The 27741-nt window shown below is 39.9% G+C and overlaps 3 protein-coding genes across 8 annotated transcripts in view; 2 read left to right on the top strand and 1 right to left on the bottom strand.

Annotated features, from left to right (window-relative positions):
• The first annotated feature begins 1 nt into the window (after position 1).
• maco1a (macoilin 1a) lies at positions 2–6693 on the top strand. The gene is made up of 11 exons (XM_061759918.1): positions 2–206; positions 1096–1237; positions 1377–1503; positions 1652–1775; positions 2421–2599; positions 2773–3307; positions 3613–3771; positions 4287–4469; positions 4578–4698; positions 4778–4952; positions 5169–6693. The coding sequence occupies exons 1-11, from the start codon at positions 127–129 to the stop codon at positions 5369–5371; spliced, it is 2028 nt and encodes a 675-aa protein (XP_061615902.1). The 5' UTR covers positions 2–126; the 3' UTR covers positions 5372–6693.
• A 630-nt stretch (positions 6694–7323) lies between these two features.
• On the top strand, positions 7324–13336 carry ldlrap1a (low density lipoprotein receptor adaptor protein 1a). The gene is made up of 9 exons (XM_061759854.1): positions 7324–7539; positions 10418–10560; positions 10698–10810; positions 10878–10992; positions 11088–11160; positions 11364–11444; positions 11555–11670; positions 11761–11795; positions 12404–13336. The coding sequence occupies exons 1-9, from the start codon at positions 7353–7355 to the stop codon at positions 12549–12551; spliced, it is 1011 nt and encodes a 336-aa protein (XP_061615838.1). The 5' UTR covers positions 7324–7352; the 3' UTR covers positions 12552–13336.
• Positions 11171–27741, bottom strand: part of fndc5b (fibronectin type III domain containing 5b) — a 76408-nt gene continuing 59837 nt past the window's right edge. Inside the window, exons 3-9 of one of the 6 annotated variants that reach the window (XM_061759857.1) lie at positions 23867–23915; positions 23433–23723; positions 20601–20719; positions 20167–20365; positions 19481–19570; positions 18046–18243; positions 11171–11463 (exon numbers count right to left, since the gene is read on the bottom strand). In XM_061759857.1, coding sequence (XP_061615841.1) covers positions 18104–18243; positions 19481–19570; positions 20167–20365; positions 20601–20719; positions 23433–23556 — 672 coding nt within the window. In that variant the 5' untranslated portion in view covers positions 23557–23723; positions 23867–23915 and the 3' untranslated portion in view covers positions 11171–11463; positions 18046–18103. Of the gene's footprint in view, positions 11464–14358; positions 16764–18045; positions 18244–19480; positions 19571–20166; positions 20366–20600; positions 20720–23432; positions 23724–23866; positions 23916–27741 lie in introns of those variants that run through there. The other 5 variants (XM_061759855.1, XM_061759856.1, XM_061759858.1 and 2 more) reach the window with 5 other exon arrangements.

Here is a 27741-nt window from a genome sequence, read left to right as displayed (position 1 = left end):
TGTTTCATGTGTATTTAACAATAACAACGGTGGCTAATTCAGGACCTGTGAATATTAGCGTGAGCGAATGACAGCGCCGTGCTCCTGTTACCGCACCGACACATCGGGAAAATCATCTGGGGGAGGATGAAGCGGCGCAATGCGGACTGCAGCAAACTCAGACGGCCGTTAAAACGGAACCGAATCACAGAGGGTATATATAGCAGGTACAGGGGGGGGGGGGGCGAAGAAAAGGGAAAAAAAGAGCAAAATGGGTTGGAGGGACGCTATTGTATAACAATGGCGCCTCTCTCAATGTCGACATTGGTCTCGCTCGCTGCGCCCCATTCACGTTTGAACGATAATGTGCGTTTCGAGTGATGGAAACAAGCTAAACTAACATTCTGCTTCATGTTATGGGCGCCCACAAAAGTGTTATTTTGTTCCTGGCTAGCTAGCGTTTGTTCATTCAAATCTGGCTCCGCGTTTAAATCATGTTTGGCAGAAATCGCTCAGTGGCTAGTGTGACTCATCCAACACGATGTGTATATTTTTATTATCATCATTTCAAACGGATGTTTACAAAATGTCAAAAAGGCGAATGTTTTGAGATGTACATTCGAAGCTCTCAACATTGCTTTGAGGAATACAAATGCTGTATAAAAACATAGCACAATGGTTTGTTTTTGATATAAAAGAAACACATTTATAGAAAAATACAAAGTATATACAAGAACTAAGTATAGGGTCTAAATTCAAGTTTTAAGAGAGTTCAGTGCAATTTGTATTATTTCTCATCTTTAATGGTTGAAGAAATTAAGAAACAGTTTGAGGATGCAAGATTTCAGCTAATCACATACACTATTGTGAAATTATATTACTATACTTAGCACTTTGTACAAATATAACTAGCAAGGACAGCATACTTTATCATGACTGTATATATATCTATTGTATCTAATGATTTACTGTATCTCAACTAATGCCGACTGCAACATAACTATTTAGCCTGAATCCACGTCATCGAAATCTGCACTCGGCAATTAGAAGTGGCTCACTTTTGTCCCAAACATAATTATCTCCAGAGTGTGTCTTTTGTCTACCTCTTCCCTGCAGTACTTTCCTGTATCTGAAGTTCCTGGTTGTGTGGGTGTTAGTTCTGCTGGCTGACTTTGTGTTGGAGTTCAGGTTTGAGTATCTGTGGCCTTTCTGGCTTTTCCTTCGCAGCGTCTACGATTCCTACAGATATCAGGGACTGGTAAGGGTGTGTTTTGTGTTGTTTTGGTAATAATAAAAAAACAAAATCTGTGCATTCCCAAAGATGCTTATATTTGTAGCTGCACATTTTATAGAATGATAAACTTCCCCCCCCCCCACCCCTCCTCCCCCTGTTTCAGGCGTTCTCGTTCTTCTTTGTGTTTGTGGCACTCACGTCAGACATCATCTGCCTCCTCTTCATCCCTGTCCAGTGGCTTTTCTTCGCTGCCAGCACCTACGTGTGGGTCCAGTATGTGTGGCACACAGGTTAGCTTATTTTATAACCGACCTTTTTGTTTTATAGCGGAACAGAGGTGACAGTTGTATTTGGCATGAAGTCCTGGCCTTAACGCATTAAAGGAGTGAATTTGCAGAAGAAAATCTTTGACAGTGCGTGCATGTGTGTTCCACGCAGAGAGAGGAGTGTGTCTCCCCACTGTGTCGCTGTGGATCCTGTTTGTGTACATCGAAGCTGCCATTCGCTTCAAAGACCTGAAGAACTTTCATGTTGACTTGTGTCGACCTTTTGCTGCTCACTGGTAAGGCTTTCAATCACTCTCGACAGTATTCATATGGTGGATAGAAAGCGACTCTTCAACCTTTGGATGGAGTACCTTTTAATATGCCCTTGTGGGTCACTGCCATAACAATGAATATTAAATCGTTACTGTATTAATGACACAAATCATCAAGGAACTGTACATTTATTTACAAATCAATTTTTTTATTTAGTCATTTAAGGAGACATGGTATTATGATTTCCCCCCATTTTACAACATTTTCCTTCGGTGAAAATACACAAAGGATCAAGAATTACAGGACTTAATACCCCCTTGTTTCACTCTGGTTCAAATCATGTTGTTTTGCGCAGGTGTTTCTGTCTTTTCCCAGCCCCTCTCGCAACAGTGTTTTTGTGTGAAACATATAGCAACATTTTGTGGTGTTATTACCTCCCAAGATTTTAGGTTATATTACATTTGATCGGGACCCAGTACAGAGAAGGAAGTATACAGATGCAGCATCTTTCTGGACCAGTTAGGGAATTATTTAGACCCATTTCTTGGCATTATTTGTCTCCCCCACATTTTCTTTAATGAACTCAATAACGATGAATACAGAGCAAAAGTGATGCAGTTTAGTTTCATTATTAGTTTTATTTATTTATTTGTTTTGCTTCCTGCCAGTATTGGCTACCCAGTGGTGACTCTTGGCTTTGGCTTCAAGAGCTACGTGAGCTACAAGATGCGGCTAAGGAAACAGAAAGATGTGCAAAAGGAGAACGAGTTCTACATGGAGCTGCTACAACAGGCTCTACCTCCAGAGCAACAGATGCTGCAGAAACAAGAAAGGGAGACAGAAGAGGGTGAGACGTGCACACACATAGCTGGCAGTACCAATAATGACATCTTAGATTTTTATAGCACCTTTTTGTGAAGGTTTTGAATGGAAGGCGGGGCAATTAGAGGGATAATGCAGACAAAGACCAGCTTCCACAAAAATCTTTTAATACTACTTGTATGTCTCTTCATTCTTCAGCTTCAGCTAAAGGGATTTCTGAAACAGAACCCTCCAATGGGTCTCAAAACGGGGGACCCCCAAGTAAGAAAAATACCCCAGTCCCGTTACCAGAACTGGAGTATCGGGAAAAAGGGAAGGACAGTGCGGCAAAAGAGCGTGAAAGCAAAAAACAAAACACAGTTGGAATCAATAACAACAACATTATACACTCACTGGACTCCAAACTACAGGAGACAGAATATATCGAGAACTGCATCAGGGCAAAGAAACTGAGCAACGACGTGGCGGGAGAGAATGCGCACGGCGACGCCAACGCCCTTGCCGCTTCCAAAGAAGAAGTGGCAGGAAGCGGGAAGAACTACAAAAATGCCTCCGGGGGTGGTGTCTGCAACTCATCGCCGCGGAATCACAGTTTCAGTAACGGCAGCATTCCGACGGGTTCATCGTCCAGTAAGAATGACAAAAAGCAGAAGGGCGCCGGGAAAAGTCCGAAGGACCCACTGGAAAACTGCATCCCCAACAACCAGTTGGGGAAGATGGATGCTTTAGTACGGTAAGAGGAATTGTCTGGGAATTTAATTAATCTTGGTACCTTGGTTTAAAGGATTACAACAATGTGTTTCTCATTTAAACGTACCTATTGTGTGGGGTATAACAGGTTGTCATTGGGGGGGCACCCTTAAGTTTACTATTGTACCATTGTCATTTGATTTTAAACTTTAAGAATATACCTGTTCCCCTTTAACCCTGGATAAGGTACAAATGGTTACCGAGGAGACCAATAAGTAGTAGTTACGGACATAAATAAACTACTGATGACAGTGTGCCCTCACTGTCTTTCCCCCCCGCTGTGAAAAGGATGGAGCAGGACGTAAAACGCCTCAAGGCAGACCTGCAGGCCAACAGGCAGGTGGAGTCGGATTTGCGGAGTCAGCTGTCCTCTCTGAGCAGTCAAGACCGCAGCCTCCGCTCTGAACTGGGCCAGCTCCAGCAGGACAACGAGCTGCTCCAGAACAAGTGGGTAGAACGGACAGCCATACTATCAAAAACTAATTTTAGCCACTGCCGCTGTAAGGAGTCCACATGAGGGACAACAAACACCAAATGCCCCCCAAAAAACGAACAAGCAGCAGAGCTATAGGTGCATGTTTGCGAGAACCTGTGCAAACGTGGCAGGAACATGAAAGTTGTCAGGACTGTTTCAAGCTCCCTCTTGCACACTGTGTTCACAATTGCAAGATTTCCACGATTACCATCATTTTTTTTCTGGATGTAACACACTGGTAAATCTAAAATCCATTTCAGTAGTAGTCAAATTTGACCCAAAACGGCCTCAGTGTACACAAAATGTGTAGCACAAAAGTTATTTTATTTTAATATTTTCATTTTTATGTCTTGTGTTAGACAAAAGTAATCAAATTTCAGTGAAAGAATAACACTTTTTTTTTTTTTAAATTACAGTCAAATGTCAAAACAGATCAAATTTGACCGGAACAGTATCTAAGGTTTAACGTTACAATCCGCTACCATAGGCTTCACAGTTCCATGCAGGCCAAGCAGAAGGATAAGCAGACCATCTCCCAGTTGGAGAAGAGGTTAAAAGCTGAGCAGGAAGCTCGGGCCCTGGCTGAAAAACAGCTGGCTGACGAGAGGAAGAGGAAGAAGATGGAGGAGGCCACGGCTGCCAGAGCCGTGGCCTTGGCCGCAGCCACCAGGTGCTCATTACAGCAGAAATATATATGCAACCAGTAAATAGCAGAGCACAAGATAGATGGATTTTATTTATTTTTTTTGCTAAGATTTGTGTATTTATTCCCTTCCAGAGTGGAGTCAACTGATTCTCTGCGTGGTCGTATCAGAGAGCTGGAGACAGAGTGCCAGAAGCTCAGCGTGGACATGAAAGTTAAAGAAGAGCAAATTAGAGATTTGGAGGGCAAATGCCAGGTAGGACTGAGGAGTATTCATACAGTCGTTGCAATTTCATATGAGCGCGCCGATCATGACTCGGGAATCTCGTGTGCAGGAATTGCGGAAGTACAAAGAGAACGAGAAGGACACAGAGGTGCTAATGTCTGCGCTGTCAGCCATGCAGGAGAAGACGCAGCACCTGGAGAACAGCCTGAGTGCCGAGACCAGGATCAAGCTGGATCTGTTCTCTGCACTGGGGGACGCCAAGAGGCAGCTGGAGATAGCGCAAGGTAGAGGCACATTTTCGATTGCCTTTGACCTTGTTAGGGTCGTGGGTGAGCTCTGGGCGAGAGACTAGCATGTAGACAAACAAGTCTTCGCACATATGTACAATTTAGAGTCTTCAATTAATCTAACATGCGTGTTTTTTTTTTTTGGGGGTGGGGGAATAAAGCAGTAGCCCACAACTTTGTCCCTCACGGTCCTGTCTGTTCCCGCTCATTCAGGTCAGATCCACCAGAGGGAGCAAGAGATTGCAGAGCTCAAGCAGAAGATAGCGGAGGTGATGGCAGTGATGCCCAGCCTCTCGTACTCGGCAGACAGCAGCAACCTGAGCCCCGTGACCCCGCACTACTCCTCCAAGTTCATGGACAATAGTCCCTCATCACTGGACCCCAACGCCTCAGTCTACCAGCCCCTCAAAAAATGACTGGACTGAATTGTCTTTTCTTTTTCTTTTTTTTAGGAAAAGCTGTTTCAGTTAAGGGTTCATTCTGAGTTTACAAGCATCTGACAGATTTTGCACTGAGGGACACAACTCCATACATATCTGCATTTGAAGCGAGGTTTTTTTTTTTTTTGGAGAGGGGTTGTGTTGTTCAACCATTTCAGCAGTTTCATTTAACTAAATGAGGGGAAAGAGGAATAGTTTGTTGGCTAAATGAAGAAAGAACCATTGTGGGTTGCTTTGCATCAGTGTTTTCCTGAAGGGGCTTCCCCCCCCCCCCCCCCTTACGAGTCAACATGCGTGCTTTAACTTAAAGGCACTTAAAGACATCAATTTGAGAGATACATGAATGTAAAACTATTCATGCTTTGCCATCACTTAACATTAAGCGGTGATTGTTTCGTTTTACCCCTTTAAAAATATATATAAAAGTATCATTTACTTGCTCGGTTGATTGATAATCTAAATGCTGTAGTTGTGACCACTCCAAGATTAATCAAGGCACTGCCAAAACATGATATCACCTTGTTTGCTGCAAATACATTTTCTCCATGTAGACTAAATTACAAGCTGTTAGGCCATATCCTTCAATGAATTTGACGATGTCCGGTTGTTGTTGTTTTAATTTTGCAGATTTTACAGTGCCTTTCAATTCTGCAATTTCTCGATAAGCTGCAGCTGGGTGCGTTTGGCTATTTTTTCATATCTAAAGGCAAATAACGATTTAAGTGTCACCAGCTCAAAGAAGAACTTGTTTTGCAATTTACAGACTTAAATATGACAGCCTGAGTTTTGTGTAAAGGGAAACAGTCCATTTTTGTAGTGACAGTCTTGGTGTGCCAAACATAAACCAAACTGATTGTCTCCTCATGCCAAAAAGATGGCATCAATTTGTTTACAGCAATTAACTTTCGGAGGAATGTTCCTTTGTTTATTTAAGTGCCAAGTGTTACTGTGTTATCCATTCTTACTTCAAGTGATGTAACTAGCATAACATTTTTTTAAAAAGGTGCAGTTTTATTATTTTCACTAGAACGTATGTAGGTAGTTTATGAGGCTGATGGTGATGAAGCAGCAGGTTGTCACTGTTATTCATGTATTTATTTGTGGATTTAATTATGAGGCCGTATTTTTGTATTTCTCATCACGTTCCGTTGACTTTGCTCTACTTTCCAACCAGGCGGGATTCTGTGAATGTGAACCATTTTGATCATGTTTGTGCTTTCATGAGACCTACCTGGATCGGTCTGACTTTGTAAATGCAGTTGACAGAAAAAGAAAAAGACCAAGAGAGGTCAAAGTGATTTGTGTGTGGGTTGTTTTTCTATTTCCAACATCTCATTTTACTCAGTCACACCTTTCAGTTTGCTCATCACTATTAAAGAAAGTCTTGTTGGAGGCAGTGCAAGCCATTCAGATTGTTTGTCATAATCTTTGTGTCTGGTATTATCTATTAAAAAAAAGTTTTGATGACCTAAAAATGGTATAATGCCTAACGGTCATTCCAGAATTGGAGATTTGCTGTCTCCTGTGAAATGCACAATTTAAAAAAAAAAAAAAAAAAAAAAGACTTCTGCAAATCAGCTATAGTATAAAATAGAGTCCTAATAATTATCTAAAATAGCAAATAGTGCTTGAGCACTGGCCAAAATGGCGTTTTTGTAGTCAGTCCCTCTTGATGACCAACTTAACTTAATTGTTAAAAAAAAAAATGTTCACATACAATTTAAAATACCGTAGTAGTCATTTGGGGAGGTGGGGGGGGGGGGGGGGGGGGGTTAAATGAATGAAACCCACAAATGTTGCAAGATAAACAAAAGATAACTGACTCTAACAACTATAACTTGTTAAATGGATATAAAACCTAAATGGATATAAAACCTTTACTTTCCGATATACTTTGAATGCAGCTTCACTGGCTTTATTGCGTTATTTCGTGTGAGTGCTTAGATTTCAGACAGCGATGAAGGCACCGCGAGGACGCACTCGCCACCAAGAGTTCGCCGGTCAACACTTGTCAAACTTCATTTCACCTCTCCGGTTTTTCTGCACGTTTTACGCCGATATGGATGCCTTGAAGTCGGCTGGGAGAGCAATTATCCGAAGACCCAGTGTGGCTAAACAGTCCTGGACTGTCGGAAGACACCGAAGTAAGATGTACATATGTTTTGTTTTGTGTGTTTTATTTGTTTGTTTTTCCCCCCTCGAAAAACTAAACTAAAAATAAAAGTCGGTGCAATTTAAGTAGCACTCACTCCTTTGATCGCCAGTCAGGTTGATATTGTATGAATATATTTTTTGTTTTGACTTATTTTGTGTAAAGATTATCCACTCAAATATGTATGTAGACCTTCTCAAATTTCTCACAGTGTGTTTATTGAGAATGGAGTGACTACTTTAATGATGTGATGTCACTGACTGTTTATTGCTTTGCTATAAAGTGTTTTTGTTTTTAATTTTAATTAAAGATACACTGAGTACTCTTTTAACACTTCCACTTCCTTTTGACCGATACAATGTTAGAGGAGGGTCTCAAATTGAATAGAATAGAATCACCTTTTATTGTCATGATAGGCACCCGGAAAACATATTGGTGGAATATTTGTACCTCCAAAACAACTACTTTTCAGGTGTTTAGAATGTTACCGACAAGTTGCAGCCGTCAGCCGTGCCCATCAAAGTCTGTGCTAGCGCCGAGCCCCCGACAAGATAAAAGGCTAAAGCTAACGACTGTGGTTACATCATCTTCCCAAATGTTACTTTTAAGCGCCATGAGTGATGCAATTACCCAAAAAAAAAAAAAAAAAAAAGGATGCGCTGACGAGACAGTGTAATTCTGGGAATTTACCTTCGCGGCTGACATGCTTCCTTCTGCAATGAAGCGTTGCGGCTAGGGATTTTTAACAAAACAGGCGGACTCGAATGTATCTAACCTAACGATTTTCACTTGTTTTTATTTGTAAACGGAGACTTTCAATCTTCAGATGTTCGCAATGCCACGAGGCTCCCGCAAGGTCAAGAAGAGGTGGAATTATTTGACACTTCTAAGACAGTTGAAGTGTCCACGAGAGTTAACCCACAAAAGTTAAATCAAGGCAACTGGCTTGTTCTTGTTTGTTAAAAACGTTTCACCTTTAATCCAAAAGACTTCTTCAGTTTAAAATTTTAGGTGTGGAATCTCCCTGTTTATGCCACGGTGGGTGTGTCCCCTGCATGTGGTCAACAATAGAGTGTTGTTGTTGCCCAGGGAGAATAGATTTGCCCTTAAGATATTTTCAACACTTTGGATTGGGTAATAATTTGTAAAAATACAAGACCACATGGGGAATGACCATTAGTATCGATTTGTGAAAAAATATGAAATTTACCATATTTGGATAAAATATTTCAATTACAAATTGAAAACTAGAAGAGGGGATTTACCTTAGGTCTAGCAATAGCAAGACAATAGAAATTAGCACAAAGATGTCATTTCTGCTGAGTCATGTAGCTCACTTTTTTCCCTCTTCCTCGACATGGCAAAAAAGGTTTTAGGTAAGAGGGTTGTGTGTGTTTTCAGAGACAACTTCAGAGCATAGCTCCTACTATTTGAAATATGTCTATGATAAAAGACAAATATTTGAACAATTATGATGACATATCAACAAAATCATTAAAAAAAAATAATATCTGATTTAAAACTTGTCAGTAATTGGCTGGATTTTTTTGTTTCTTTGAAGGAGGTATTTTATGGTAATCGTGTTGTTAACACCGATTATTAGCGGAATTAAGGCTTCCTGGTAAATGCGGCTACTGACCCACTTATTAGAAGCAGCACATTGTCGTATAGATTACAGTACTGTACAGGATTGGGCTTCGGAGAACACATTCCTCACCAGGGCCGAGCTGTATTAACTGTGTCAGACTTCCCAGGTTTTACCCAGGCCTATCTTGCATAAAGTTACAATGATACTTGTAGTTAAATGTATTCACGGCTGGGTCATTTACACATATTAAATGGTACCAGCTGTTCATCAAGTCCCGCACCACCATTTAAATAGAAGAAACTTCAAGTACTTTTGCTCAGCCACCCCCTCAACTGCATTTGTAATCCACTTTCAGTGGTAAATATGCACGTTAATCTATACGTGGTGCCTTGGTTGAGTACATTTACTTAGATTTTTTTGTTTGAATGTTTGGCTCCAGAGGTGCATGGACACAGTTGACGGTTTCCATGGAGATTGTGTGTTTACCCAACTGTCTGCCCTTTTGGACCAGCATGGAAATAGATGCTCCAGAGTCTCAACTGATGGATATAATATTCACTTGCTTCGATACCACTCTTTATACGGCTGTTTTTTTTTTTTTTAAATGATTATTATTATTGCTCACAGTGTGACTTTATTTTAGCTGCCATGTATGTCAAGCCTCCCCCCTCACCCCTTGAACACCCTTTCCCCTCCTTTCTTGCTCTTAGGAAATTAATGTAAACGCAGCTCCAGAGTCAGGGCTGGACGGTACCAGAACTGATAAGAAACCACACGGCTGCTCCTTCAGCAGTTACAATATGCTCCTCACTCCTTTCTCAGTTAGAGCCTCGAAAAGTGTGAAGAGTCCGAAGTTGATGACATTTGTATTATATTTTTGATCAAATTTGGATAAACGGAACAGCAATGTGCAAGGTTTGCAACTCAAAAGATAAGAGGCACAACAACTACGACATTGAGAAGAAAATCAAGTAATTGATGATATGGTTAAAAAAAAAAAAATGGTGATCGTGAATGTTTTTCTACAGCTAATGAACTTAAGTGTTGATGTTACAGGTTGTATGACATGACTTTTGACTTGCGGAACCCAAGTAATGACTTGACTCGACTTGCTTGATTGCTGCCACAGTAAATTGGAACTTGCTTGAAATTTGAAGGTTAGGACTTGAGATTTACTTAATAACCTGCACAAAATGTCATCTACTCCCACCTCTGGCCATGACTATAAAGCAGCATCACCCATTGATTTAGTTACACAATGTCTTCATTTTAAATTCGACAGAGCTTTCAGAGAACTGGACCGACACAAAAGAGACCATCTTGGCGGGGATGACCTTTAACGTCCGTCACCTCGGCATGACCTTAGTGGACCAGCCCAAAGGCGAGGACCTGGCAGCGGCGGCAGTAAAGAGGATTGTTGCCACGGTAAGAGTGAAAACTCTCGGGTTGTGCGTGCAACGCACTCTTAATGCACCCACGGGCCATGTAAGGGTTTGTTTACTAGTGGTGACGTCAAGGTTAAAAGGTCGATTAGAAGACGTCAGATTTGCTTTGTTTGTCAGGCTAAAGCCAGTGGGAAGAAAGCGCAGAAAGTCATGCTTAAAGTGTCCACTCAAGGGATCACCCTTTTCGACCGCTCCACCGACAGCTTCATGGAAAACATCTCCATATACAGGTAATGTTTGTGCCAGTTGTCATCACGTGTGCTACATTTGTCTTAATTTCTCACCGCGGTCTTGCAGAATATCCTACTGTACGGTGGACAAAGTGCATGACAGACTGTTTGCGTTTATCGCTCAAAACACCCTCAACGGGACACTGGAGTGCCACGCCTACCTGTGCTCCACGAAGAAAGTGGTGAGCAACGGTGCTCTCTTTATCTGTCCAGTTAGTCGTCGTAGTTGTTCGACAAGAACGTGTTCTAATTCATGTTTGTATGTTGTCTGTCATAGGCTCGTGCTGTAGCTTTGACAGTAGCTCAGGCTTTCGGAGTGGCTTTTGAACTTTGGCAAGTGAGAGTAGAAGGTACGTATACAATAACAATAATTATAATAATAGGGCAGAATTTGCCTTACGAACCAAGTCAGCGACGGCATGATTCTCGGATGTGCTGAAAGATTATTCTCACCTGACCAATTATCCTGTCGAGTGATTTATCCTCCCCAATCTGCTCGGAAAAGGGTCCTGAACTTCCCGAACGTACATGTCGTTTATGGCCTGTGTTCTAGAGAAAAGAAGGCGAGTCCAGTCCGATTCAGGCGAGGAGGTTGGCGGTAGTTCGCACTTCGAGAGATCCTCCAGCCCCAAAGGTATCACCGCTGCCACCACCTACAACAATAACAATAATACACATTATTTTCAATAAATGCTTCTCTGACAGTCTCCATGAGAACTTATATATTGTCTTCTATCCTGCAAGACGTGGCCACCGTCAACCTGTTGGACTTGGAGGACAATTTCGTAGCAGAAACCAATGGGAATGTTGATCAGCTGGACAACCACAGGACATCTGAGCGTAATAATAATCCATCTTGGGTAAGATACAGAATTGTGTCACAATTACAAAAAGTTACTTTATGATGTCTGAGGACGTAAAGCTTTTTGTATTTTTTCTTCAAAATGTAGAAACTACACAATGATTTGGACGAAGCCTTCTCCAGGTGAGCTTGGCGTGTTTAAGTATTTTCGTTTTTTTTAAACTAATTCCCCTTATAAAATCACACACTTATTTAGTTTGACCCCTTGCTGTTGATTTCTGTGTACTACTGCATGATGAAAACCAAGGAAATAGTTGAATTGACCACCAATAACTGCAATACAATATTCAATATACTTACAGTATACAATACCACCTCATGATCTAAACAACAAATTATGCCAATATCTTGTCAAGTATAATAATTTTACTAGTTAAACTTTGGTGTGTTTGTGTCTTCAGCTGTGCGCTGGACAGCTCTGGTTCAGTTCCAGGTGACGAGTATCGCTGTCAACAGTTTTGTGTCATAACCCTAATGATTAACACAAAGCACTTTGCGCCTCAAAAACACTGTCGCATAAATTTGTGCTTAGCTGGCTTTAATAATGTGATTTATTTCATTTTGCTCCAATTTCCTCTGAAAAAAACAAACAGAATCTGATTAATTTTTGGCTTAGTACAATCTGATTGAGTTCCTTTTCAAGGGAACTGAATATGTTGAAAGCAAAGTTGTATTTACATGTTCGATTAAATGTGACTTGTTTATTTGTCATCCCCCCCGTAACCCACCAGGCTAGCCGTGTCGCGTACTAACTCGGAGATCCTGGATGTTGGGCTGATACCCCAAGACTGGCTGAGTGCACCCGATTGGCGCAGCACCAATGGAACCACCCCCGGCCGCTCTTTGAGAATGACATTCTCAGTTTCTGATCACCTTTAAGCAAGAGGCAGTTTCAAATGTACGTACAGCTGATGGGAATTGTTGTGTATTTATGGCCACGACATGGGCTGGAGGCCCATAGTCGTAGTAACTTTCTGCTTCAAATATCCATTTATATCCATTCCCAAAAGCGTCAGCTTAAAATAAGCAGAGTAACAGTGACTTTAATTTAATATGCACTTGTATGGAGCATGTTGACCTCAGTAAATTCAGTTTATTGTTTTTTTGTTTTTTTTTTGCTGTTTTGGTGTTGTAATAATAATAGAGCATTCCCCATGAATTGCGAAAATCTGCAAGCCAAAAAGGTTTGTAATTGTGTATTGATGCCACCTGATGGCGGCAAAGCACTTCTTTCTATTAGACAAGGTTACGACCTGACGAAATGAAGCTCCTCCCTTTAGTTCAATACAGTTCCACAAGATTGCACCAAAGCAATATTTTGTTTATACTAGACATGGCTTTGGCTTGAGCAGAAAAACAGTGAATAGATGATTTTTTTTGTGAATAACAGAGGTTAGAACCCCCATAAAAATCTGCGAATAGCAAATTTGTGAATGCCTAACTGTGACTGTGGAATTCCCTGTTTTTTTTGTTTGTTTAGTTTTTTGGTATGATTAACATGACTAAGACAATCTTTAATAAGCAATAATAAAAGCTGCACAGATCAAAAGAAGTGTGTCATCTGTGCAACTATGAGTAATCTAATAATGTGATGATTGTGAGCTACAGGACAGCTGATCTTGTGCGTACATTATTTTATGACATTATTGTATTAAAAGTATCAACTCTAAGTCGGTTGGTGTGTATTTTTTTTTTCCCTCATTCATTTTCCATCTATAAATACGGAGGGTACGCTGTATTTTTAGTGACGTATGAGACAGTAAAAAAAAAACGATTGGGAGAAAAGTGCAATACACTCTTTAACCAGCAGATAGCAATGTTGCACCAGAGCTGTCAAACGGGGACTTGTCTTGACATTCTATGTACCGTTCACTGCCAGGAGATGTCTTTTGTCGTGAAATATCTGCGGGCTTTATTGTCCTACATTCAAAGTGAATATATTAGTTGTGACCTAAGATATTGGCATACACACACAGCCACACGTAAGGAAAGACGTTTAAGATCCAAGTACTGTAAATTGTCCTCACTAGTAAGATAATTCAGCCCACTAGTAGAAAAATGCACAGAGCGCTTCCAACACACACACACGTGGTCTAGTCACGTTATGCACTCGATTCTGGGAGGCTGAAAGTCATGTGGTCTAGTCGTGTGTCCCACCCTTCTTACTTAACCACCTGCATTATTTAACACACACTCCTCACGCTTGGTTTGAGGGAAGCGTGCAGGCACACTGAGAAAGCGGAGAAAGGCCAAAAGTGCACTTGCTCTCTCAAGAGTATGGACAAATGCTTACTTTATGGTGCATTTCGATGGAAATAAGGTGCTGAAAAGGCCTCAAAGGTCAAGTGAGAAACGCGTTTAATAATGTTTTTCTTTCCCCAACACAGGGGCCAACATGCTTCAGTCACGTGATGACCACAGTGATATAATACAAAGCCTGTATGCTATGAGGTATAGGACAAAAATAACAGACCTCGAACACAGATCGAAAAAATCTCTCACTTCACACCCCAAAATTTGACACACACACACGTAAACGTTCTCTTCTTCACCCAAAACCTTCCGAGCTGCGTGATTCTGTTCAGTTAGATGACACAGTACTGCGCAAATAAATGCCTGGTAATGGTCTGCAGTGGTGTAAACAAATGCCCCCCGGCCACGATTAACGAACAGCGTCATAAACGAGTACATTGAAAATATTTATTTCTTGATAATACATATGTGATACATACTTGAACATTCACATTTTCCTGGAAAATAGGACGGGCATTTGACCTAATTTCCTCACTTGACAATGGAGAAAATTAATGATCAATTTTTTGTAACTGAACTTAATTTGTAGATGGAATGTAGATATAATTTTTTTAAACAATTGAACATTGTTTTTCTAAAAAATGAAAAAAAAGATTTTATTTATACAAAAACAGTGCACTCCATTTTGCCGCAATTGCTTTAAGACAATTAAGCAACCATCAATTTTACACGTGTTCCGTTCAACAATTTTGTAGTGGGACAAAAGTGAGGTTCATTCAAAAGCGGGAAAAAAAAATAATACAAAAAAATAAAAATCACACTCACCAGCCACAACATTAGGAATACAAGACAAAATTGTGCCTTGACAGATATAAGATGCAGTTCTACACCACTGCACACGACCATCACAATAATAAACATAGTATTACACTTCTCTTTGCCATGACATATTTTATTGACAACAACCTGGCCAGTCGGTGTTGAGGCAAAGTGTGACAAACAATCAAAAGGACACAGGCATCGGCAGTGAGGGCAAATGAGGCGGAAAAACGCTGATGCGGACGCCGGAGAAGGCGGACTAATGGGAGTCGGGGCTGGGAGTGGAGATAATGAGAAACGGGAGGGAGGGAGGGAGGCTGCGTGGGGAGTCAGAGAGATACAACACAAAGTATAAGAGGAAGATATGACAAGACCTTCGAGCGTTTTTGGATAGCCCACTAGTGCTTGGCCATGTACGAGTTTGCTCTTTGCCCTCACTAGTAAGACACACACTAGTGGAATGACTAGTGCAGACTAGTAGAACACGGAGAATGACACTCGTACACATTGGCACAGCAGCTCGAGTGCACTTGTCTTATTAGTGACTTTTTTCCACTACTGTATGACAATTATGCACACGAGTAGATCAACTAGCGCGCATAATTGGAATAATTATGTGTAGTAGTGAATTTTTCCACGAATGTATGATAATTATGCATACTAGTAGAACAACTAGGATGTACTAGTAGAGTGGCTCTCACACCCCAGTTGTTCTACTAGTGCACTGAATTGTCTATGTACGAGTACGCTCTTTGCCCTCACTAGTAAGACAATTCAGGCCACTAGTAGAACAACTAGGGTGCATTAGTAAAACAACAAAATATTAAAAAATGTTCGTTGTTGTATTTGTTTAGTAAATTAAGTGTCAACATAACTGTGAAAAACAGGGGCGTCACTAATGATTAAGTGATTGGTGGGGCTTAGCCCCCAGGAGTGTTGCACTGCCGATAATTATTTTGTCAGCGGGGGGCGGGGCGCTGATCTAAGTTTTCCATCTGTCCAAACACGTCCATTCAAACAATAATACACATACATTTTTGAATAACCACAAACAACCTAAATATTAGGGGGGCTTCAGCCTAACAATGCCACTGGTACAGTATAAGTGAATATTATTTGGTATAGATTGGAATTCTCACAGCACAATTCTCCACTGGCTTTTGTAAATACATTTGGTTTCACTAAAGAACAATAATTCATACACAAATATACTGTAGATAGCATAGTATTTTATCATCTCAATGCCACAATGTAAAAAAGAAAAAAGAAAAAAACAAGCTCAACCTCAAATGACCATTCTTCTATGCATCTTGGCCTGAAATTTGAATCATTGTCCTTCATTGTTTTTTTCCCCTCTGCCTGCATGTGGCCGCAAAATGAGGTTGAGTGCATGTTGTGCAGCTTGTCCATTATGCACATTATGTATGCATTATTCCCATCCCTATACCTATAACATGCCGTATCGCGATTACAGCACAGTCAGCCTCTGTCATTTTGCATCCAATCCAGGGCCATTTAAAAGTTTATGAGTGTACAAGTTAACTTCTGGACATCAAAGTGCATGGAAGCTCGTTTAAAAAGTAGTGAGAGGTCACTTTTAAAATCTTTATGACGGAATCCCTTAACGATCCTCAGAATTTGCGTGAGTCACGGCCTTTGTGGGAAGTACGGTGTGCTGTAAAAAACCTTGTCACATTTTATTCCTGAAATGTCAAGGGCGCCTACAAGCCAGAAAGATGGCGAGGACATGCAACACCCAAAGTGGTGGTGATACAAAGGCGAATCGAGGGCAACGGCCCAAAAAAACAACAGATGGGCCAATCAGGAATTGGATTTTGGAAGCAAGTCAAATATATCCACAGGAAGGGCTGCTTTTGATCGCAACAAAACGTGATTTATCCTCCTTTGTTCCCCTTGTTAGAAGCCTTTGATTTTTCCAACAATTCTTCATTGTGCCAAGTGGAGTTGAACATTGAATCTGTATTCCAGCATGTTTGGTTGCAGAATGCCTCTCAGGCTCTGAAATAGAAGAAAATGCATTGCAGGCACTTCCATAGTAATCTTTTTGATAGCTTATCTTTTTTTCCCCCCTCCCCTTAAGCCTATTCAACAGTTTAACATTAATCCTGCTTGCTAAAATAACTCTGGAATATTTATTAAGTAGACACTGAAGGATTGCATTACTTCAGCCAAGGAGATTATGTTTCCCTCCCCATTTGCTTGTTAGTAGAATTACACAAAAATGGATTTTCATAAAACAGGAGTTTGAGGAGGGGGACATAAAATTGATTACGTTTTGGTGGAGCTCAAGCAAAAGGTGCAGATGTTTTTTTTTTTTTTTTTTATCCGCTTATGTTAATGCAATGATTTCCCATAATTTCTCAAACAAATGTATCTGAATGAAGTTCAAGCATATGCAAGTGTTACAAAGTGTTACACACATGGCAGATTACTTTTGAATAACGGTTATATTTGTGGAGTCCTCTGTGTACTGTAAGTGACAGTACACATGAGATTATTTCCGTACATATACAAATGTGAATGCATTATATACACTGTACATACACATACTGTATATACAGTACACATATACATGCTGTATACACCCAATCAAGGACAAGTTATTGTTTTTTAAATGTTTGTTAAAAGATTTTCAAAACATACTGTACTTTTAAAAATAATACATTTTTAAAAAGTAGAATAAATAAAAAAAGCACTAAATTTGTTCAAAGATTTTGACTATATACAGTACTTTTAAAAAGTAAAATTGAGAAAAAAAGTACTGTTCTTCTAATCAAGATGCTAAAATGACAAATGTAAGTCAAATTACTGATAAAAGATTTTTCCTATAATGTGCCTACATTATATAAATACAAATACATACATACATACAGAACACATACATGTATACATACATACTATACTGTAAATGAATGATTCGATTTTTGTTTTGGTAAAAAAAACCAACAAAGGATAACAAATGTAAACTCATCCTCAAAGGTGCTAAAATGACAAATGAATAGTAATACCAATAACATTACTGGTATTAGTATAATTTAGGCATGTATTTTTAAATTTAATTATTGTTTTCATTAATTACATTAAATTTGAAAAAATATATATTAAAAAATTGATATGTTTAGGCATTATTAACATGCTATGTATGACCATGTATGTTGTTTTGTACATGTTTGTACATAGAAAAATACAGCATTTTATAAAATAATGTATTTTTGTTTTGGGGATGATGGCTAATGTTTAATATTTTGTGAAAACATTTTGAAAAAGTCATAGTGCTCACCTGTCCTGAGGATTGAGGGGGTTAAGTTATTGCAGGGTCGGCAGATGGAGAGTGGATGTTAAACGTTACTGCGCAGGAGCCCACCCTGTGGGTGCTCAGGAGTGCTGCACTCTGACGAGTTCTTGGCCTTGTCTTTGTTGTTATTGGGCTCGTTGTCTTTGATGATGTCATACTGACGACAGAACAGGGCAATCACACCTGGGACACAAAAGAAGGGGTTGAATGTGTCAAAAGCCACAGATGCCGACAGCGATGCGAGACTAAAAACACAGCGGCAGAGAGAAGAGAAAAAAATTGTGCGGGCAGATTGACGCGGGCGGTGCAGAAGCGGAATAATAATCATAATGATGAGAACTGTGTGGCCGGCGGAGGCAGGAGGCCAAGTTTCTCCTGACACATGCATCCACCTTTGTCATACCTTGAGGTCCAATTAAACATGGAAAAAGACAAGCTGTCCTTAAAAATCCTTCCCCTTAACATTTGTACTGTCCATCTTTACATGTCCAATAAATACTCATAAGACATTTTACTTGGTACGCCTGCAAAAATCTGATGAGAACCTACACAAGAGATGTGTAAAAATTTTTATTGACACTATCAGAGAGGCACAGTATAGCATCTCAAATCATCTTGCCCCATTGAAATGAACAGAAATGTCAATCCATTCCAGCCATGTTTTTTTTTTCATTCAAAAAATAGCACCCATTAATATTGTTTATTTATAAAAATATACAGTTATGACAGAATTTAATAGGATTTAAAGAACTGAACAGTTTTTGCCATATGTTTTGCTTCAATTCAATGCACATTGTGCTGCTCCCGGTGTGTGAGACTTGGCGACTTCGGGGCAGTATAATGCAGACATAGAGATACACGAAGAAGAGTTTCACAACTGGCTCAGTAACCTGCAGTCATATCAGTCAAGAAGGCATCCCTGAGTATTGTTATAGTCTTTGTATTTGTTTTGTTCTGCCGTTTGTGTGCCAATAGCCTTCAAGTGTTAGAACACTGCAACACCAATGCTATTTATTAGCTTGTCTAAGGCGTTGTTTGTTAGCATTAGGCTAAATGCACTGTTGTAAGGCAAAGCTATGTTGTCGTTTTAAATACACGTCTAATTCTCCTGGTTTGAAATTTAGTTTCACAGTAAACTTCAAGTGGGAATTGCAATAAAGAGCTTGAAGTCTCTTATTTTGTTTTGTTTTTTTGAAGAAGAATTTACGAGGTGCCTAACTTAAGTACCTTGAATTTTTGCTTGCAAGTCAAAGCAAAAATCGTCCGAATGTCATGTGACTCGTTGGTGTTACAAGTTGTCAAGTGAACGGGGAGCGGGTGTGCTCTCGCTTTCACACTCTCTCATACTGGTCAGTGGCAGTTCAATAGGGAGCGCATCGCTTCCAGTGACCCATAATGCATTGCTGCATGGAACCGTTACCTGCCCACATGACAAGAACCACTGCGATGATGATGACTTCGCCAGCCCGGAGCTGAGCGGCCTGGCCCATTTCCTCCAATGTGATCTCGTCTGGGGAGAGAACGCAACAAAGCTATGACCCCAAAGTCCTGGATGTTGCCCTTCCTCAAGGTCACTACATAGACCAAAGTATTGGGACACTAGGTCATTACAGGAAGTGAAAAAGGAAGAAAATATGTACAGTACTCGCTGGCTTGCTCTTCCTGTATTTATGCACAGCTTTTAAAGTATATTTGAAACAAATACTTTCCGGGGGATGTTTCTTTGAGATATGTTGCTCCCCACTTCCCTCTCTTATCAGTCCGCCAGTAGCGGATCAGCATTTTAATATTTGCAGTGTCCCTCTGAAGCGGCCTCTCTTGACGCTTTAAATGGGTCGAGCCTGATAAAACTGGAAGCGCTGCCGCAAATAAACCGCTTCCTCTGCATTTGAGAGGGAGAACAGTACACTATACGTGAGGGCGGGGAATAGAGACGTCAATTATGATGATTCATTTTGTAGGGAAATGTCAAATAGGGTTCCTATTGACAACACAGTGCAGGTATCAGGACTCTTTATGTCGCCAACTGTATTTATGGTATTTGAAACAACTGGAAAAATTTTTTCTTTTTATGTAGCTTTTATAGTGCTATTTTCTGTCCCTCACCTGGACTCTTGGACGCCAACTTCTCTGTTTCTTTGGGGGTTCGGAAGAGAACGGGATCACTGAGGGGACTGCTCCCACTCATGCTTATGCTCTGAACGTGGACTATGTACTCCGTGTCCTCGTCCAGACCCCACAAGGTACAGGAGCGTGTGGTGGTGTTCACCTCCTGGATGAACCGCAGCATGCGCACGTCCTTCTTCTGTGGGACCAAACACAAGAGTGACATTCTTATCAGTCAAACCATTCCAAATGTTGTATTCAAAGATGACGACTACACAACTTGGTGATACCAAAATAAGCTACAGAGGTAAAACAACTGTTTTTTAAAAATTTTTTAACAAGTATCCGGACAGAATTCTTTAGAGTGAGTACTTTTGCCACGAGACGCCCTAGGCTAATGACTTTTAGATTCCTAGAACTGTGGCTTGACGCACCTGTTGAGTGATGGCGAATCCGATGACGGGGTCTCCCTCCAAAGTCTCCCATGAGACCACAGCCGAATTGACCTCAATCTCCTTAATGGTCACATTGAGCGGAGATGACAGCAGGGCATCTGACATGGCAACAAAACAAGTGAGAAGAAAAAAAAAAAAAAAAAAAGATGACTTAATAATGTGTCATGTAATATTCATACAAAATATGAGCGCACAGTAAGTCGCTGTGCCGGATCATCGCCTCTCCGCCCACTGGGTGATCTTTGATTTCTGTTAACACTGAGCATAATAAATAAAGCACACCGTGACTTTTGGGCGAGTGCCGACTTTCTCGTTAGTCTTTTAATCTTCCTGCTTTCACGTGTGCATTTCTGCGCAGCTGTTAAGCACCAAGCTAAACATAGTAGAACGTGATAAACATCCATTAGACCAGCGTGGTTTAATGTTTTCTAAAAGCAATCATAGATTGCATTTGCATTTGTTGTCAACAAAAGCGCCATTTATGTACAATAATTGCTTGGGGTGCTCACCTGCACTTATGATGACTCCATATGGAGTGGACAGTGTCGTGTATCTGCAATTTAAAATTGTTTTATATTTTTTAGCATGCACTTTCAAAATAGAAAGAGATTGCTCCTATAGAGTACATGGCTCATGCAAACAAATTACATTCAAATATCCAGAATTTCACTCAATAAAATGCACAACATTTTATAACTTTTGTATTGGGTGTTTTTTAATGCACTTTCGATTGTCACTCTGTCTGTTACCATAATCGGTGAACCAACAAACCAATCAACTTTCTAAGTGAGCAAACTACAGGTGGGGAACAAATAATTATTTCCCCCACTGTATAGTTTCCTTTAAATCCATTAAAAAGGGATAAATATTCACTTTGCAGACCAGTCATGTTGTCCTTGACATCAGTGTTAAGGATTACAAGAATCTTTGTTTGCATTGTAAGCACCAATGAGTAAACAGACAAGATAATGGGACAGGTAATTCTGAATCAGACAAAAAGCAAGCAAATAATTATCGTACATTTTTTTCACGGGGGTCGCCATGACGACCGCACCGTATTGGGACACCGCACACCATATGATGAGCAGTCATATTGTCTCACAAGCACAAGAGGGTCAAATCATTTTATTAGATGAAGACAAATGTACTGTCTCCGAGTTTCTTTTCTCTGTTCAATACTAACACCATCAACACAGCGCAAGAGGAAAAATGGATTACATAACACACACGGAATTGCATTTTTTGAGGGTGACAAAACGCCGTGTAGCCCCCAGAAGGCTTGGAATGTGCGTATGCGGTGTTCGAACATGCATGTGATACGTTGTGAGTACAGCACAAACAAAACAACACAGCGGCAGCGAGGGATTTCCTCACACGAGTCCTCTTCAAAACCGCGGCCCTCTTCAGCTTCACAAGGGTTAATAATGCTAATAAATCATAATCACCAAATGCGTGTATGACGTTCTTCTGAAAAAAAACTCTACAGTAAGTGTGGAAACCGTTCGCTTAAATGTCTGAAAGCTGAGAGTCAAGGATTCATATGCTAATGTGAATCAAAAATTCCATTGCCATTCCTCAACACATTCAGATTGACAGAACAAAATGTGCTGCGCATACTTTTTATATATTATGTGTTTATGTTACTGTATTTAGCGCAGAAGTCAAAAGGAGTATTCAGGCCACATTGATGAACCTAAACACAAAAATATTAATTATTTCAATTTCAATAAGTGACCGTAAAACATCTGTAACGTAAATACAAAAATACGATGCCAGCATCCTATTATTTGGACTTTTTTATTCTCTTAATTTTTTGGGGGGTAATATTAAAATGGTGTGATTGTATAATTTTTAAAAAAATCTCTTATAATACTATGGATTTTCATGTAAAATAATGACTCAGTTGCTAAAATGTATTTTTCCCCACTCCTAATATAAAAAATGTAAAATTACAACTTAATTTGTTTCTTATAACAATACGACTATTCTTGTAATACTATAAAAATTGTAAATAAATAAATCTCTCAATACTTGGATTTGCATGTAAAATAATGACTCTTAATGACAATTTTTTTTTAGTCTCCTAGTATAAAAAAATACAGTAAAATTACAATTCTCTTCACATAAAGGTTTCTTGTAATACTAAGACTATTCTCTTTATAATGAAAAAGATTTATAAAAATCTCTCATTTCTCATCACTGGATTTTCTTGTAAAATAATGACTTGTTTGTTAAATCTGATTGACATTCTCCTAAAATAAAAAAATGCCAAATTACATCTTTATTCACGTATTCATTTTTTTCTGACAATACTCTTGACTATTCTCATAAAAAAATATTTAATAATTTTCTTTTATGCTGGTAGTTTTATGTTCCCCCCATATGGCCAGATTACGTCTTCAGACCGAAGCAAAAACTACCCATTGCAGTTTTATGTCTACGCTGTGTCCAACCTCTCGGGACATATTTACATAGTATCTGGGGATTGCTGTGATATGCTGTTATGTATTAACCTTCGTGACTTTTTCTTTGCCATTTTCACCCAAATCCGGGAGAGGAAATGCATACAATACACCGATTCGAGACTGATTTTTAAGATAAAGTTTGCATTAACATCAAATCACCGACACAGTATATCATTTGGGATTATCAAGCACACTGATTACAAGACTTCCCTGTGATGGAGAGTGAATGATGATGGACACATGCCTCACTAAAATCCATTTTGAGCCACGGACATGTGCTCCGTCGAGCAACACGTGTTGTTTGTACCGTACGTCTGTCTACATCTGATGATCTTATATTACTCACCAGCACTAACGGGGGACACAGAGACGAAGCCAAGCAGAATCACAGACCACCACCAAGACCGAAGCATCCCTCCCGCGTTTTCTTCTTCTTCTTCTAGCGTGTCTTTCCACGCTGCGTGTCCCATTTAGAGCATCTCCCGTGGGAAGCACGCAACATCCCGAGCTGCCTGTGTTTGAGGCAGAGACGTCGTCTGAGGCTCGACGCAGCAGGAGGGTAACGAGGAGCACGGGAGGATGATGAGGATGATAATGAGGAGGAGGAAGAGGCGTGTCCGGCTGTTGGAACGTAGCACTGAGAGTAAAGAGAATGGAAGTGGCGCAGTCACTCACTCCCCCCTCCTCTGTCTCTCTCTCTCACCCTATGGCTTCCATTTCCTCTAAATATTCTCTCGTTATTTGAGTTTGGAGGTCGGAAAAGAGAAAAGCATGACTTACACTCAGTTTCAAAGGCCTTTCGCTCTCTCTTCTCTTTGCATTCTTTTTCCTGCCATTGTAGAACAAAGACAAACGGTTAGTATTAGCATTTGTATTATACTGTAGATGCATGTTTGTTGCAGGTCAAAGCTCCATTATATTTTGTGACATGCATTAGGTGTGGGAAGAAAATAGTAATAATGGGACTGGATCACAGCAATGCATAGTTCTTGAATCTATTATTATTAGTAGTTGTAGTATACATTAAAAATGTTAAATTATTTTTTAGATTTAATATTGAGTTAAGGGTGAAGTTGTGTTCTATTCCCCAATAAACTCATTTTTGTTTTTTTTAGATACATATAATAGAACATTGGTTAAATTCCATATTTGCTGTAAAAGCCCAACTTTGAGAAATAATCTGAAGATGCTGGAAAAGGCCATTCGTTGTTATGTAAATGTTAATATTCTTACAACGATTCTAATGAATCAAGATTTTTGGGGTGAAATGAATATGATATAAATTTAACCAGGGAGCCATGATGAACTAAAAGTCATTAGCCTAGGGCGTCTCGTCCTGTTTCATGGCCAATCCTTGAAATGATCATTAAATTTTGACACCATGTTAGATGGTGTAAATCAAAAAGCTTGGCCTCATTTAGACGAATTAATCCTGGGAGTCTGCCAATGGAGGAGCCCTGGAATTTGTCCAAAATGGCTACTTCAAACCAAAATGAGGGACTTTCTGTTTCAATTTCGGGCATGTGTCAAGGAGACTTTTCCGAGTGTCAGGTCCTGATAGACGTCCGCCCAATTTTGTGGTGATCGATGAAACCATTCTCTAACTTTCTAAGGGGTGCCACTGAGTGAGCTTTGGCGACCATTTCCAGCCATGTTGTACTCCCCCAATAGGCAATTAATACACAATTAAAATGAAGTAAACATTGTCTATATACAGTAGTTTACAAAAGTGAAGTACATCCCTCACATTTTGGTCATTTTATTTTTCATAGAAAAACACTGAAGAAATGACACTTTGCTACAATGTAACAGACTCAACGTACCGGTTGTGTAACAGTGCACAATTACTGTCCCCTGAAAATAACTCAACACATAGCCATTAATTTCTAAACCGCTGGCAACAAAAGTGAGTACACCCCTAAGTGACAATGTCCACATTGGGCCCAAATAGCCATTTTCCCTCCCAGTGTAATGTGACATGTTAGTGTTACAAGGTGTCATGTGTGAATGGAGAGCAGGTGTGTTAAATGCGGTGACATCGCTCTCATACTTTCTCATTCTGGTCACTGGAAGTTCAATATGTTCAGGATATAACGACACATAGCTCTAAAAGGATATGGGATGTAAAATAAGGGCAAGGCGTCCTCCTGTAATGTGTAAGAAAGACTGTCATTGCTCACACACAGCGATGCAGGGAAACCAATTCCGCTGATCGATACATGATTAACATTTCTAACAGAGGCATCCAAAAATCTCTTCCATGGCCTCAAGGACAGGAAAGGCAGTACTCTCTTTCCCACCTCCTCTCTGCCCTGAAGGTTGGAAGAGCGATTCCAGACAAGCACCGCGATACATCTTCGCTTTGCTGCTGACAGTTTTACGACTCACAGCGTGCAAATGTGGCTTTGATGGCTAGACTCCTGAGCTGTGATAATAAGAAATATTTGTTTATCTATGTTTATGTTTGCGATTGGCTGGCGTCCAGTTCAGGGTGTACCCCGCCTCTCGCCACCGAAGATAGCTGGGATAGGCTCCTCGCGCTCCTTTGTGAGGATAAAGCGGTACAGAAAATGGATGGATGGATGTTTAGGGGAAAATTGTGAGTTAACAGATATTTTTATTTGGAACTAAACATCACCTGCAGGAGTAAATCAAAAAATCGCATTAAGAATGTTTTAAAGTGGATTCCTGGGGCAGTGACAACGAACCGAAACAATCACAACATGACTAAATGTCTTGCACAGGGTTTCAAAACAACAATAAAAAGGAATTGAAAGCTTCTTATGTGCACGACATTCAAGCTATGCTCGCTAGCCAAAGGAGAAGCAGGTTATTGCCCATTATTGTCCAGGAAATTCTGGAAGAAGGTGGACAATAAATAAAAAATTTAAAAACTTCCTAAAATATTTAACATTTTGGATACAGAGATAAAGCAACGAAAAACAAAATCACAACATTTGGAGATGCAGTACAAGCTTTCCATATTCATCACTACAAACAGGTCAAATGAGTTCTACACAGCCTTATTATAAACATAAATACTCTGATGTGATAAGGTAAACTAACAAAGAGTATTCTGTCAACGTTGCATATGGTAAAGCAAATACAAACTCAAGAAGTATCCAAATTGTATTACAAAACTGGACCAGGCCAATATATGCCTCGAATCGTGTTTTGTTCATTATGAATTTACGGACAAATATATTGGAAAATTTAGTTTAGTCAATAATGCAGCTTCAACAGCTTCCACTTTATTTAGAAGACCTCCTGCAAATGACTGATGCCTGATGGTGTAGTCAAAACGGCGCTGTTAACCTCTCAACTGGAACACATATGAGGGAGCACGTGGCTTCCTTCCACTGGGCGTCTGTGCACTATTGTGTTCATTTTAAGATTCTGCTATTTGCGACTAACAAACAATTTGAAAATGATTCCGCAAATGTCTGTTTCTAAGCAAGTGGCTAAATACAGTAAAATTGGCATCACTGACTGTGCTTTTGTAAACTAAAATTCCCATGGAATCGTAGTTATGGCGTTAGAATTATGAGTTGTCCCTCAAAAAAATTATCCCCTTGAGGAGTCCCTGGACATAAAAGGTTTGAGAACCTGTGTGCTAAATGAACCCTGATTGGTTGACGTCTGAATTGTTAATTAATGTAGCTTGCCGGCTATTTTCACAAAGCTGGACTATTGCATTATGGGACGGAGACAGCAAATGGAAGTGGGAAGGTGGCAAGGGCTTATTTCCCTAAGTGGTCCCAAAGTGTTGGCATCACTTGCAGCGTATGTCCTCGCCAGGAGTAGAGGACACACATTCACACTCATACAGAGTGGAGTGTGTGTGTGTGTGTGTGTGTGTGAGCAGAACAGAAGAGAGACATGTTTGTAACATCAACTTTTTTTCTTACTATAGCATCATCTGGCAAGGTCATGTACAGGTACCCAGTGCTGAAGGTCCAAACTTTAATAGAATGGCGCTGATATTGTTTCTCTGGTGCACTGGCTATTGGACAGGTACAGTATGTGTGCACTATTCACTGCCTCGTGACAGACTTGCAGGCCTAAATGCAACGCTGCCAAACACAGAAACTGCAACGTTGTTAAATGTTACAGTATGTGCTTGCATATACAGGTGCCTAAATTATAACACAAGGACAATGTAATTGACTTTAGTAGTCCTATTCAAAAAGTGAAACTCGTATTATAGCTTCACTCCACAGAGAGTGAAATATTTCTTTTTTTTTTGGGCTATAATTTTGATGACTATAAATTACAGCGATTGATTCACTATCAATACATTTGAATCTGATGTAAAAACAATCCAAATTCTTTTTAATAAAGAAATTAGGAAGGGACTGGCATTCTGAAAAGCATTTCATATGCGTTTATGAATCTGTATATGAGTTTCACTTTTGGAATTGAAGTACTAAAATAAATACATTTTTCTACCATATTCCATTTTTTATGCATCAGTATTAGAAGGACGGGCTCCACAACTGGTACAATTATTTAAAAAAAAAAAAAAAAAAAAGCACACATCCCATATGCAGCATTTAGGAGGGGTTAAAAGAAATGTAAATCTAATCTAAACAAGAAATAAATTGAAGATTAAGATGTTGTATGTTGGTATCCTACAAAGAATATACTGTACATGT

The sequence above is a fragment of the Phyllopteryx taeniolatus genome, chromosome 21 (genome assembly GCF_024500385.1).
Source record: "Phyllopteryx taeniolatus isolate TA_2022b chromosome 21, UOR_Ptae_1.2, whole genome shotgun sequence".
Classification (NCBI taxonomy): domain Eukaryota; kingdom Metazoa; phylum Chordata; class Actinopteri; order Syngnathiformes; family Syngnathidae; genus Phyllopteryx; species Phyllopteryx taeniolatus.
Note: the sequence above shows the minus strand (reverse complement) of the source record. Positions and strands in the feature narration are given on the sequence as shown.

What these genes read in the sequence shown, in the direction of transcription:
- maco1a (XM_061759918.1), top strand. Translation starts at nt 127, where the DNA reads ATGAAGCGGCGCAATGCGGACTGCAGCAAACTCAGACGGCCGTTAAAA. An exon ending in AGAAAGGGAGACAGAAGAGG is followed by an intron (nt 2,600 to 2,772) that starts GTGAGACGTGCA and finishes TTCATTCTTCAG; the next exon opens with CTTCAGCTAAAGGGATTTCT. An exon ending in ATTTGGAGGGCAAATGCCAG is followed by an intron (nt 4,699 to 4,777) that starts GTAGGACTGAGG and finishes TCTCGTGTGCAG; the next exon opens with GAATTGCGGAAGTACAAAGA.
- ldlrap1a (XM_061759854.1), top strand. Translation starts at nt 7,353, where the DNA reads ATGAAGGCACCGCGAGGACGCACTCGCCACCAAGAGTTCGCCGGTCAA. An exon ending in TGTGCTCCACGAAGAAAGTG is followed by an intron (nt 10,993 to 11,087) that starts GTGAGCAACGGT and finishes TGTCTGTCATAG; the next exon opens with GCTCGTGCTGTAGCTTTGAC. An exon ending in GTAATAATAATCCATCTTGG is followed by an intron (nt 11,671 to 11,760) that starts GTAAGATACAGA and finishes TTCAAAATGTAG; the next exon opens with AAACTACACAATGATTTGGA.